The sequence below is a fragment of the Staurois parvus genome, unplaced genomic scaffold, assembly GCF_062004578.1.
Source record: "Staurois parvus isolate SC_StPar_1 unplaced genomic scaffold, SC_StPar_1.0 ptg000294l, whole genome shotgun sequence".
Classification (NCBI taxonomy): Eukaryota; Metazoa; Chordata; class Amphibia; order Anura; family Ranidae; genus Staurois; species Staurois parvus.
The window spans coordinates 5,202,069-5,215,949 of record NW_028318090.1 but is presented as its reverse complement, the minus strand read 5'-3'; the positions used below and the strand labels follow the sequence as shown (position 1 = coordinate 5,215,949).

Below are 13,881 nucleotides of genomic sequence, written 5' to 3'. Positions count from 1 at the left end.
CCCACCCACAGGGCGTTTTACGTCACTTCCGGTATTTGGAACGCACGCCGACTTTTGCGGTTAAAGCAGCCATTTTTGAGGTGGAAAGCTGGTCATCCTCTACAGTGATCCTTAAAGCGTGAGATCCCTATATTTACAATTTGGAAACTTGTTCCTTTGAAGCCTTTGAGGCTATTAAACAAGGCCTGTTATTTTATTGAAACATGTGAGTGTCCTTATTCTATGGATTTATATGGTATTGAGTGGCAGTATTACACTACGTAGCCTTTCTTTCCTTGCACATTATTGAGGATTCCATGGAGAAGTAGAGTGGAGTCGATTGCTGTATCTAAGCAGAGTGAAGAAGGCGATTTGAGTTCCTCCTGAGGGGCTATAGGATCCCTTATATCCTATGAGGCTTATTACTCACCTCCATCTGGTGAGTGCGGTCAATATTATTTTTCACGTGGTGATTAGGTGGAAGCACATTTTGGAACATTGTTTTGAAAATCCTTTTGGGAAAATAAGGACTTATGTTTGAAATATTATATATATATTTTTGCACGGACATTTATTTATTTGTGATTATTTTTATGTATTTAATTTTTGCGCTGTTTTTTGTGTTATTTATTATTGGTGGTTTTCACTGGTGCACAGCTGCATAATTGTATACTTTCTTTGATTGGCGCTGGGATTTGTTTAGTTAGTAAAGTTGTCATGCTCACTTCTTCAGTTGGCGCTTGCATGCCTACCAGGCCTGCAGGAGGCATACAAAGAACAGATAGGGGGCCCAACGGCTTTGTGGATGAGTGCAGTACAACAGTGCAGTCCAGTGTATAATCTGGGGGTGTTCAGGTCAAGTTATGGGGGCCACCGATTGCAGCTCTTCACATTACAGTCTGAAGTGTCCTTTTATGAAATAGAGATCAGCGGCGATCCTGAAGATTGTTGCTGATCTCCGATCATTAGTGGTTTAGGAAACAGAGATGATCAGTGGAGAGCATGTTCCCCGCTGATCATCTCAGCACACAGATGGCCAGTGTATGAAGGATCGATGTCAGCACTTCACTGGCAATCTGTGTTCTCCCTCCAGATTCTCCAGCTCAGAGGTGGAGAATCAGGGGAACCGCAAACAAACCAGAGATAATTTACCGCTGCTTAGTAAACGGTGTTTGACTGATCTCTTACTGTAATCTCACGAGACTGTAGTAACAGCAGCCGTTTTCCAGCGTTCAAAGCGTTTGTAGATCGTTTCTGTGTTCATTCGGAAAAGTGATCTACGCCGCTTCATAAAAAGGCATTCAGAGGCGAACTCTCTCCTTTGAGAATGCTGGAGAACTGAGCAGTGGTCATTTAACACTGCATGATAAAAGGACACCTTAGTACAGGAAGGCAGCATTTATTTTCACTTGCATTCATTTTCTGTACCACAATAGGTTTTCTATGTGATTTGTATGACATATGAGAAGGAAACTTACCTTGAATTGCACAAAGCTCTGTGGCTTTCAGCTTTCATACCTAATGAAAATGTTTTCACCCGTCTATCCCTCAATACAGACCAACCAGTTCTAACGTAGCGCATATGCTGCACTGAACATTTCTCAAATTTGATAATCCTCATAAGCAATTATACTTGCAGATATCTCAAAACTGCTAATCGCGGCTTAAAACTGCAATCAAGTTTCTAGGATTGCTTCTTAAATACAGTTTTTAATATAAACCTAAAATTAATTTTACCATGACAAAAGGCATTGCATGCTCACCAAACTATGCAAGTAAAAACAAAAAAGATTTAGGTTAGTAAATATATCCGCATTACAAAATGTGCCCTGTGGTTTCCATAAAATAAAAAAATTAAAGTATATCCAAAGTCAAAACTATTCTTTTTTTTAGTTTTAGATTGCAGAAGGGTAAGAACATCTAGCAGTTTTCTTTTTTTGCTGTTTGTGTCCCCGTTGGGAAGAGTTACTCCCTATTGGTCCTGTTGCCATTGGAGGTGAGGAAAAACCTTCCAGTGGGGATTTTGGGGAAGTTTGCTCTCATTTCCTGTTGTGTTTACAAGGAAGGAAGAAAAGAGAGCTCTCTCCAAAAGGACACAGACCACACAAAAAAATAAAATAAACTGAATGGGTTCTAAGCTTACCTTACCCTACTTTATAACAAAAAAACAACAAAAGAAGCTTGTTTCACATATGCTTTAATCCTTTTACTGCCAGCACCACTTTTTCTTTCATTTTGTGCACACATTCTAAAATACGCATTGTTTTACATGAAAATGCACTTAAAACCTTGAAAGTAGAGACCCTTTAAAATAAAATGGCGGCAATAGCAAGTTTTTTTTATGTCACAAGATATTTGAGCAATTTTGTATCATCTATTTTCAGCAAAAAATATGCTCAAGTTAACCCCTTCACACCTAAGGGTAAAACAAATCTAAATGACTAAGCACAATTTTGCAATGTTGACATGTGTTAGTAAAACCGTACATATCATCACAACTACTTTGTACATCCAGGTGAATTATACTTTGGTTTTTATCAGGACAAATTGGGCTTTCATTTGGTGGTAAATGGTAATGGATATCTCCTGACTTTTTTTATTATCAAAGGAAAACTGGCCCAAAATAGTAAAAAAAAAAATCATTTTTTTATTTAGCTGTGTGTTTCTTGTTACTACCATAACCTACCACCAAAGAGCAACCCAAAATAAATTCTCCAGCTCTTGATGATCGCAGAGATACCATATATGTGTATGTTATTTGTTGTTTGTACCCGTAGTACAGCCCAGAAACAATAGTGCGCATTTTTTTTTTTTTTACCTAAAAACACACTGACACCAATTTTTTTTCAAATCCTGACCTTTGACCCTTACCTTTTGACCATGACCTTTGACCCTGACCTTGACCCAAACACTTACCCTGGCACTGAATTAGACCAGACCTTAATCTAGGTATTTTTTCTTTATTTTTTATTTTATTTTGTAATATTTATTTATCTTATTTTTTTCCCCTCTATGCCAGGAGTTAGAGAGATACAATGTATCTCCCTCCTCCATTCATAGATAGCAAAACCAATCAGAGGCTATCACAGCGATCATGTGACCCGGAATCGGGAGTTCCAGGTCCTGATCGTTAGAACGGGACCCGGTGCTCTCAGTGACAACCCAGTCTTTGTGCTGGGAGCTCCCACCAAAAAGACAGGTACGCAAATATACGGCCCCACGGAAAAAAAAAAGCCCAGTTCTATGAGGCCGCATATTTGTGTTACGTCGGCATCAAGGGGTTAATATTACTGCACACAAACAAAATACAATCTCCATTTTGGTAATATATAAACAATGAGATTGCATCGAGTAAATAGATACCAATATGCCAATTTTGGGGACGTTTTGTCTCATTTCCTGTTGTGTTTACAAGGAAGGAAGTAAAGAAAGCTCTTTCAAAAAAGGACACAGACCACACAAAAAAATAAAATAAACTGAATGCGTTCTAACCTTACCTTACCCTATTTTATAACAAAAAACAACAAAAGAAACTTGCTTTCATGTATGTTTTAACCGCTTTGCTACCAGCACCACTTTTTTTTTTTCATTTTGTTCTAAAATGTACATTGTTTTACATGAAAATGCAATTAAAACCTTTAAAGTAGAGCCCCTTTAAGATAAAACTTAAAAAAAAAAAAAACTTTTTCTTTAAAAGTGGTTGTAAACCATTTGTCCATTTTTCATCCATCCATTGATGGATGAAAAACAGATATCAATGCATCTCTATGAAAAAATGAATGTAAACGGATGATCATCCGTTTACATCCACATCCATCAGAATCTGTTTTTTGAAACGGATCATAGCCCAATTTTTGTGCTGTTAAATAAAAAACTGATTGGACGAAAAATGGATGTAAATTGGCAAATGGTCCGTTTTTTTTAATCCGTTTTTGCATTGGTAGTGGATGTAAAAACTGATGGTAAACTGATGAAAAACTGATCTACACTTCATTCATTTTTTTTTCTTTGAAAAAACAAGACTGAACTGAAACGAACGGTATGCACATGTGAAAGGGACTAGCCTCAAGTGATACACAGAGATAAAACAAATCCTCCTTCATAAGTTGTACCTGTATATCTGCAATCTTCTCTACATCTGTTCAAAGTGCTGAATTTAAAAAGCTTGCCTGAGTTAAAAAAAGAAAAAAAGGGGGGGGGGGGGCGGCAAGTGCTGCAGTTATACTCTGCAGATTTGGAGAGTTCTAAGTCATCGGCTACACCGCTGCGTTTAAAACTGCGCGATTTGTGTGTGATTTCAGCGCAATTTCAGGTGCGATTTCTGCAGACTGTATTGCAACTAGTGACAGTTTAACGATTTCTTGCAATTTGTGATTTCCATTATATTCTATGGATGTTAAATTGCAATAAACTGCAGAAAAAGTAATGCAAGAACTACTTTAGAAATCGCACTGCAGGAAATAGCACATGTTAAGACACTGACGTTCACATTCTTTAGATGCGAATTCAATTCACAAATTGCACAGGCATGACTGGGCACTAAGAACTAATTGGAGGGAAGAGACACCCCCCCCCCTTCCCTTCACATAGCCCACAGGAACAGAGCGGAGACTGCCAATCAGCTGGAGCTCCCTCCCCGGTCACCATTTTTCTCTTGGTGTCAGAAGTGGCTTATGGTAGCAGAGGAATGAAGCAGCAGACTGAAATAACACTTTATGATCTTAATAGAGACAAGTACACACTATGGAGGGATATGCTTTGTTTAGATTTCATGTCTGAGGTTTACAACCACTTTAACTTACCCAACAACATGAGAAAGAATAGTGCAAGTGACAGGTCCTCTTTAAGGAGGCATCAGGAGTTTGATAGACCCCCAATATCACCCCTTCACTCTGTTGAAGCTGATCGAGTACAGATGGCGCTCTTTTTCTTTTTTTTTTCTTTCCTGGCCAAAGTGACCAGGGTTTGACATCATACATACAGTCCAGGGGAGATCAGAAAACGAATATTCATTGGCAGCCAGGGCTCAAAAAGTAAACCAAACTCTTGGCTGTATGGCTGAAGTTTACAAATCGCTTTCGCTGCTGTAACAGGTTACTTTCACACTGAGGAGTTTTTGAAGCGTTTTTGCGTAAAAAAAAAAGCGATTGAAAAGCTCAAGAAAAATGCTTCCCTATATATGTGAATGTACTGTATATCTATGTATGTTTTCACACGAAGGCAGTGAGGTGTAAAAACTCCTGCTTGCAGCATCTTTGGGGCATGTTTGGTGAGTTAAATAAAAAATGCCCCAAAAACGCCTCTTCCCGTTGCAATCAATGGAAAACGCCTAAAAAGCGCCTCTGAGAAGCGTTTTTGGTGCAGTTTTTAAATCACGTGTCCTTTAAAAAAACACCTATGCATTTTTGCGGAAGATCTGTGTGAAAGTAGCCTCAGGGTGGCAGCTGCTAAAGAGTGAAGCATAAGTAAATTCAAGATCTATTTTTCAATTGGTTTTTCATAATGTCTCACTCTATAACATCCTCTTCACAAATAATTTTTTTGTGGATCTGTCGCAAAGATTTTTTACTTGGACATCTTGCCATTAATATGACTTTGTTTTGCAGGCTGCCATGCTGAGCCTTGCCTTACAATTCCCATCAGTGTGGTAAGTACAGACAAGTGTGCTCCTTCAGTTGGCTGCCGGGCTGCCTATCCAGTCTATCAGACAAGCATCCCAATGGCCAAGTAAAGGAGCAGAAACAGAAGCCTGACAACTCTGCTGGTAACTACAAGCTAGTGGTTTAACAATGTCAGCCTGAAACAGAACTTTGATTAGACTATGTTTAGACATGCTGTTAATATTGCTGTGCATTTGAAAAGTGATCTGAGGTGAATCTCTTTTCAGAGGTATTTGAGATGTGATGAGGAGGTAAGATGCTTCCTTCTCACCACCTGTTTTAAAGGATAAGTTCACCTTTTGTAACATGTTACACCCATAATTAGGGTGTAACATGTTATGAGCCGACCGGCCCTCATTGAACACCCCCCCTCCCCCCGATCCCCCATTGTGACAGTTAGCTCCGCCTGCCTGGCCGCGTCACTCATTCACAGTATTCTGTGAATGAGAACACTACAAGTTCCGACAGCCTTTTGTAGTCTTCCTGTCAGTAAGCTTCTGCTTGACCATACGATGTACAGGCACACAGATACACTGACAGGTCTGCAGGAGACCTGCATGGCACCAGTGATCTGCTGATCACTAGTGCACTGCTTTAGAGCAGTGGTCTCCAAACCTTCTAAACAAAGGGCCAGTTTACTGTCCTTCAGACTTAGGGCTAGTTCACACTAGATGCAGTTCAGTGCGCTTTTTTTCTGCATCAAAAATGCATGCACAGTGTTTTCCATGTAATCTAATGGCCCTAGTTCACACTAGTGCAGTCAGTTCCAGTCAGTTTCCAGTGCAAAAAAAAAAAAAATGTAGAACATGCTGCATTTTTTTGTTACAGAACCACACTGGAACATAGCAAACTGCATCAAAACTGCACAGGAACTGTGTGTGGAGTGAACTGTAAGCAAAAACGTATCCAGAATGCATCTGGAGTGTGTTTTTGTAGTGTAAATTGGCCCTTAACCCTTTGAGGACCGTAAGATTTTGGAACGCCAAAAGAATCAATTTTTTTGTTTTTTAAGTTCGTACACTTCAGTTGCTGTAACTAAGCCATTTCATGAAATAATTGGCAAAAAGCTAGATCCATTTGTTGTTTGTTGATAAGAACTAATATTTTGACTCAAACCAAAAAAAAAAGAAAAGAGTTTTAAGTTCTTAATCAGATGATACACACAATTAAAAACATGGGGAAAAATACGTCCCTTGGTCCTCAAAGGGTTAAGGGGGGCAGGACTGTGGTCAGTGGGAGTACAAAGTGGCCTGGCATAAGTGGAATTAAACAAGGTGCCATCGTGGTGTCAGTGGGAGGAATAGTGCCCCGTCGTTGGTGTCAGTGGTAGGAATAGTGCCCCATCATTGGTGTCAGTGGGAGGAATAGCCCCCCCATATTGGTGTTAGCGTGAGGAATTAGTGCCCCATCATTTTAAAAAAGGGCCAGTTTACTGTCCTTCAGACTTAAGGGGGACCAGACTGTGGTCAGTGGGAGTAAAAAAGTGGCCTGACATATGTGGGAGCAAACAATGCACCATCGTTGGTGTCAGTGGGAAGAATAGTGCCCCATCATTTGTGTCAGTGGAATAATAGTGCCCCATCATTTTTAAAAAAGGGCCAGTTTACTGTCCTTCAGACTTAACCACACACCAAAAAATAAAAGTCAGCAGCTACAAAAACTGTAGATGCTGACTTTTAAAAAACAGCCACTCACCTGTCCCTTGGTCCCGTGGTGTGTCCCCCGCAGCCCGTTTCACCGGACATCCTGGATTCGAGGAGGCCAGCATCTTCAGTGTGGGCATCCGGCTGTGATAGCTTGCACCTTCACAGCCGGGTACCCACTGTGCATGCGCAAGTAGCACTGCACTTCATGAATGGTCCTGTAGTCTTCTGGGACCTGTCAAGTGTCCCAAAAGACTACAGGAAGGGAGGGAGAGAGGACACCTTCCGTGTCCGATCGCCAAGGCGATTGGACCGGAAATGGGAGCGGGTACCTGTCAAATTCGTGTACCCGCTCCGCCCCCCAAAGGTGCCAATCCTTAATGGGGAGTGGGGAAGCTGTCCTTAAAGCAGAACTTCCCCTTTTGGATGGAGCTCCGCTTTAAGTGGCGCCAGACTGTGATCAGTGGGAGTAAAAAGTGGCCTGGCGTATGTGGGAGCAAACAAAGCCCCATCACTGGTGTCAGTGGGAGGAGTTGTGTCTCATTGTTGGTATCAGTGGGAATAATTGTGCTTCTTTCCTGGGGTCAGTGGGAGGAATTATGCCCCTTTGTTGGGGTCAGTGGGAGGAATTATGCCCCTTTGTTGGGGTCAGTGGGAGGAATTATGCCCCTTTGTTGGGGTCAGTGGGAGGAATTATGCCCCTTTGTTGTGTCATTGGATGGAATAGTGCCCCAAGGGCCAGATGACAGAAAGTCTTTTGCTGGTATCAGTAGATGGAATAGTGCCCCAAGGGCCAGATGACAGAAAGTCTTTTGATGGTATCAGTAGATGGAATAGTGCCCCAAGGGCCAGATAAAAGAAAGCAAAGGGTCCCAGGGCCGCAGTTTGGAGACCACTGCTTTAGCGACTCCAGGAAAAAAAAAATAAATCCACATTTTTTCACCTGCAAAAAAATGTGCAAATAATTTTTTTTGTTAAAAGGTGAACTTATCCTTTAATCCTGTAAATGCCGCACCACCATGTTCCAACACATGTGCATTTGATGGTAGTACTGCCTGCCTAAGGTGACAGAGCATGATGGTTGTACCATGTCAACACCCTGTCTGGCTGCCTTTGCAAGCATGGGTGGGGTGGTGGAAAAAAATGTGGTTCAACAGTCTGATTTTACTGCAGCTCAATGAGCAAATGTAAACAAGCTCTTACTAGTAGGATATCTAACTGTACAACAGATTTCTGAAAAACAAAATCTTGTTTATGAAAACTGCATGCAGAGAGATGAAATGGCAAACACACTGGAAAATCAGATTGCATAAAATTTCATTTTGATGTTGATAAAGATATCCTGTACTTGCACAGCAATGACTACAAAAACAGGATGTATGTGTAACATGCATTTCTTAAATTCCCCACACCTGAGTAGTATCTGAGCCCTAACAAAATCACACACATGCTGAAAAACATAGCAGTGCAGAAAGTGAGCATTTCCAATAATAAGCATGGATCCAGCTGTTAAATGCAGGCCATACATGGGTCGAATTCCAAAAATGTTCGTGTATTTTGTAATCCCATATTGCCACCACTGATTTCGAAATTCGTCCAACCAAGCCTTTAATTTCACCTCATGTTGCTACAGGAAAGAATTTTCGCAGCCAAGAATTTTCTGTTCTTTCCGGGTCACCGCTCATGTTCAATTCTTTTTTTGATTAAATTTTTCGTAAGATTATCCCATCACTGATTAGTAATTAGTTTGTTTTTCAAAAGATTTCCAACATGCCCGATCACTCAAATTCGATGGTTGCTTGAAAATCGGCCGTTCTTGTGGCCCACTAATGGTGCAAAATTCAAACGAAAATTCTTAGAAAAATTTTTCGAAAGAAAATTCTTTCAGAACTCGACCCGTGTATGGACGGCTTAACTCCAGCTCACTGTGTAAACCACACATTTCACTGAAGATCACTAAGAAATAGATTTGTATGTGTCTCACCTCCCTCAGTGGATCATTCAGCTCACTCAGAATATTGTCCTCATCAAAGATCTTTCCTTGGTACCTGTGCTCGTAATAATCGTGTATCTTCTGCCGCATATCGGAAGGCAATTTGTGAAATGACATATACTGCTCCACTTGCTTGTACTGGAAAAAACAAGAAAAAAGAAATGTTCAGAAATTAATTCTTTTCCCAGAAAAGCACATTTCTCAGAGGGAATAAAAAGAAAGTATATTTGTGTTGTTCCAAAAACACACATTGTTATATGTAATCTGGATAATGAAAAATGAACTGCAAATTCAGCAATCATTCATTGGTTCCATTTTCTATTTTTCATAACATTTCAGACCTTAGCAATGGACCAGTGGATGTCTTTACACCCTGAGCAATCTATGCTGCACCTGTATTTCATGAACATTGTTTGCTTATACATTGAAAGGATGTAAAGTGTTACTATACCCAGAACCCTGTATTCACTATATCTGGTCTCCCACAGTACACTGAACATGGAAATGCAGTTATTTTAGTAAATATAAACAGCTAAATACCTTTTCTCATCAGCAGTTAGAGCAGTTTTGGGACTTCTATCAGTGTCCAGCCGAGCACATGTTAAAGCTTGTAGGGGGTTTCATTCTGCTCTAGGAGGATGCAGGACAACAGTGCTGATTGGCCCTGTGCTGATCACATGCACTCTCCCAAGAAAAAAACCTCTCTAGCAATATACACCAAACTGAGCATGTGCAGAGTGACTCCACACAATATGTCTTATCAGGAGATAAGAGGGGGCACTGGAAGAAGGAGGAGGATCAGAGAGGTCAGGATCAAGCAGCATTTCTACACAATGCAGAGAATTAACCCCTTAGGTTCCTCAGTGAGTATAACAAGCTTGCTTTACTACATAAACAGACTGATATGTGAGTTTAGTAACACTTTAATAGTACACATACAGCATGCAGCAGTACACAATTACAATGTACAGTAGACTGTTATTCATAGGGTTAAGAGGTGCCTATAAAGACTAGGTTTGTGTGAATTCAATTATATCCCAATTCCAGCCTTTTCTTTTTAATTGCCACCCCCACCTGCAAAAACAAAACTTATTTCCAAACAGCACTTACCCTCTCCATACTCCAGCTATGTCCCTTGTGTGCCTACTTCTGTCGTTCAGCGCCAGGGTTGATCATCATTTACTATCCAGGCCTTAAACCCTCTTCCAGTATGATATACTCACCTGTCCATGATCCAGCTAGTTCATGGCTGTGTGGCCTCCTTGGCACTCTATGGTCACTTGTAGAAGGCCTCCATAGGACTGAATAAAGATTCCATAGGGCAGTTAAACTTTCAGGATTTCATATCTGAGATGCGCTACATCCACTAAGCTGCTTTGTATGATCAATGTATTATCAAATTAGTCAAACCAAGGTCCATACAAGATAAAGTACATAGAAATTCTGCACAGCCTAGGTAACATTAGACTTAGCTGTAGAGCCAAAACTTTAGTAACTATATTTTACCCTCAGTCAACTCCCTTTGCAATCAGTTGTTACAAAAACCTTCAAAGGAGGATACATAAACATATAGAGTACATTCCTTTCCAGGGCCTAAAATCCAGACTCAGCGTGACCAAATGATCTTATTTTCTGTGCCATCCAATCATTCTTTCTTTCTACAGAACATTTACCCTATTATTATTATTTCTGCTTGTGAAAGACATTATTTACAGGAGAGGGTAGGCTACCCATTTTGACTTAAGGTCCATAAAATGGCAAACCCGCCTTGTTTCACAGCTTAGATCAGTCATTCTCAACCAGGGTTCTGAACAACTCTAGGATTCTTCCAGAGGGGTTGCTAGGGGTTCCTTAAAGCGGAGTTCTACCCAAAAGGGGAAGTTACGCTTTAAAGATTGGTCCTCTGCTCCCCATTAAGGATTGGCACCTTTGGGGAGCAGGGGGTGGGGGGACGGGTACCAGCTCCCACTTCCGCTGCGATCGCCTAGGTGATCGGAAGCGGAAGTTGTCCTCCTACCCTACCCTCTCTCCCCAAACTCTTGTGGGACACATGACAGGTCCCAGAAGACGACGGGGCCATTCAGGAAATGCATGCGCAGTGGGCACCCGGCTGTGAAGCTTCAAGCTGTCACAACTGGGTGCCCACACTGAAGATGCCAGCGCCTGGAATACAGGATGGCTGGTAAAACAGGCTGCCGCGGGGGCACCATGGGATTGTGGGACAGGTGAGTGGCTGTTTTTTAAAAGTCCAGTTTTTGTAGCTGCTGACTTATTTTTTTACAGAATGAGTGGAACTCCGCTTTAAGCAGTGGCTAATTGGCCTCCAATTTGATGGTGCCTCCATTGTTCCAGGGCCAATGCCACTTGGCAGGATCAGTGGCATGACACCAATGATTGTATTAACTGTCTCTAAGGGAGCATCCTTCTCACTGGCCCACAATGAATTGGTTTCAGCAGTGGTTCCCGGAAACCTGAAAATTATTTCTGGAGTTCATCTTAGACAAAAAGGTCGAGAAAGGCTGGCCTAGATGATCTTCCTAATTTTCAAGGGACTTTTTAATTACCCTTAATAGCACTTCATGATCAGATCCACATGTGGATTTGGTCCAGAGGCTGAGTTATGTAGAAAATGGTGATCATAGGACTGTCCATCCCTGTAGATACCTGTCATATGACATAACTTTCCCTGCAGAATTAATGTAAGGTTGAGACATTTGGAATAGGGGCTACACATGGGCTTACTCAATGCCTGGGCCTCTGCTGTCCAAGTTTCTTTTAAGTCTGAGAAAGAACATCATGCCTCCTGTTTGTCAAATTCATAGCATCGGGATTCTTCTATATTCTCATCATATTAAGAGTAGGTTAGATTTGCCCAGTACACTAGACTCATTATTTCCACGAAAGGACACATGAAAGTTTTACGTAGAATCTATTATACAACTCAGAAACTGCACTGCATTTGCCCAATACTCTTCTCACTTTGTAACAAATGGCAGAGAATCTCCAGCACTTTTTATCATATGGTATAGATTTGCCCCCTACTTTTTGCTTACTGGGGTTAAATCACAACCAGGGGCGGACTGACCATTTGGAAACTCGGGCACTGCCCGAGGGCCCGGGGTCAGTAGGGGGCCCCATGAGATGCCCCTGGTACCTTTTTCATAGGCCTTTTTGAGTTTGGGCAAGGACACAGGGGCCCCATGATCCACTATTGCTCGGGGGCCCCATGAGTTGTCAATCCGCCCCTGATCACAACTAGAATATCCAAAGTACTTTGCCTTTGTACACATTTTGCGGTACGATCTTTTAATGAATTGTCTTTTTGTGACATTGTAACTTAAACATTTTCAATAAAACTTTTCTACTATTAAAAAAAAAAGCAGATTAAAATTAAAGCAGAAGTTTAATCAGCTTGTATTTTGCCTTACCTGGTTCCTTCACTTCCCTCTCATCAACATGCTAACGATATGATTAAAAAAATAAAAAAAAGACTCTTCGATTTTTATTAGAGACCTTGTTTCAGACCCAGTGACAACATCACTAGGCCTTTGTGCTTTTTTTAATGCAATGCAGACAGACCATGGTTGGTAAGAAGGGCTGGCAGGGTGCAGTACATATTTTCATGAAAACAGAAAGCTGTAGTAATGTCCACACGTTAGGTTGTGCCTCTGTGATTGAAAGACCTGAATTCCAATGAATGCAAGGGGTGGGCCAGGGAAAACTTGGCTGGGGAGGAAAGGACTAGATGCTGTTGGATGTCCTCCAGCCAGGAAGATGGGATCTATTTGTATTGCTGCAGCTTATAATGAAGCTCACAGTGCAATATCAGACTAAGACATTTTAGTACACAAAAGAAGCTTGTATAACTGTGCAGAATGGAAGGTAAGGTTAGAGTTCAGCTTTAAATTCTCTCTTGGTTACCACTAGTGATAAACAACTAAGAAAACTAAGACTGGCCATACACTATACAATTTTATGTTCAATTTCTGCCCAATTTCCTTTAGATTTACCTTCAACTATGTAGTGCAAGGGCCTGCTTAATTGGATAAAATTGAAAGTGTTTGACCTCATATTATATGGTTTTTGGTCAATCTAAAGCAAATTTTCTAAAGAAAATTGTATAATGTATGGCCAGCCTAAGAAAATCTGGTAGTTTCACATTGGCTAAGTCTGCTAAATATATGTCTAGACCAGCAATGGGCAAACTACGGCCCGGCGGACCTTTTAATCCGGCCCGCGGAGCGTGATACTGTCAGGATGTGTGTAGGCGGGGCAGTGTGACGAACGCGAGGGGAGCTAGGCTCCTCTCACAGTCCGCCCTGAAGACCGGTGTAGCCTGAAAATCTGTCTCCTATGAGGATCTGTCCCCCTCGACGTATCTGCGCATGTGCCGGAGATCGCCAATCGGCTGCTAATGCCTGAAACTGGCACATGCGCAGATACGTCGAGGGGGACAGATCCTCATAGGAGACAGATTTTCATGCTACACCGGAACGGCGCGGGAACACGGCGAGAGGAACGCACGGAGCAAAGGTAAGTGAATTGACACAGGGGGGACTTGGGGACTTAATATGGGGGATGAATTACTATATGGGGGATGAATTAC

General features: G+C 41.4%; 1 protein-coding gene across 1 annotated transcript in view; it reads right to left on the bottom strand.

Annotated features, from left to right (window-relative positions):
* Positions 1-13,881, bottom strand: part of HCN1 (hyperpolarization activated cyclic nucleotide gated potassium channel 1) — a 508,954-nt gene that overhangs the window by 69,772 nt on the left and 425,301 nt on the right. The window contains exon 5 of the mRNA XM_089682702.1: positions 9,267-9,413. Coding sequence (XP_089538828.1) covers positions 9,267-9,413 — 147 coding nt within the window. The remainder of the gene's footprint in view (positions 1-9,266; positions 9,414-13,881) is intronic.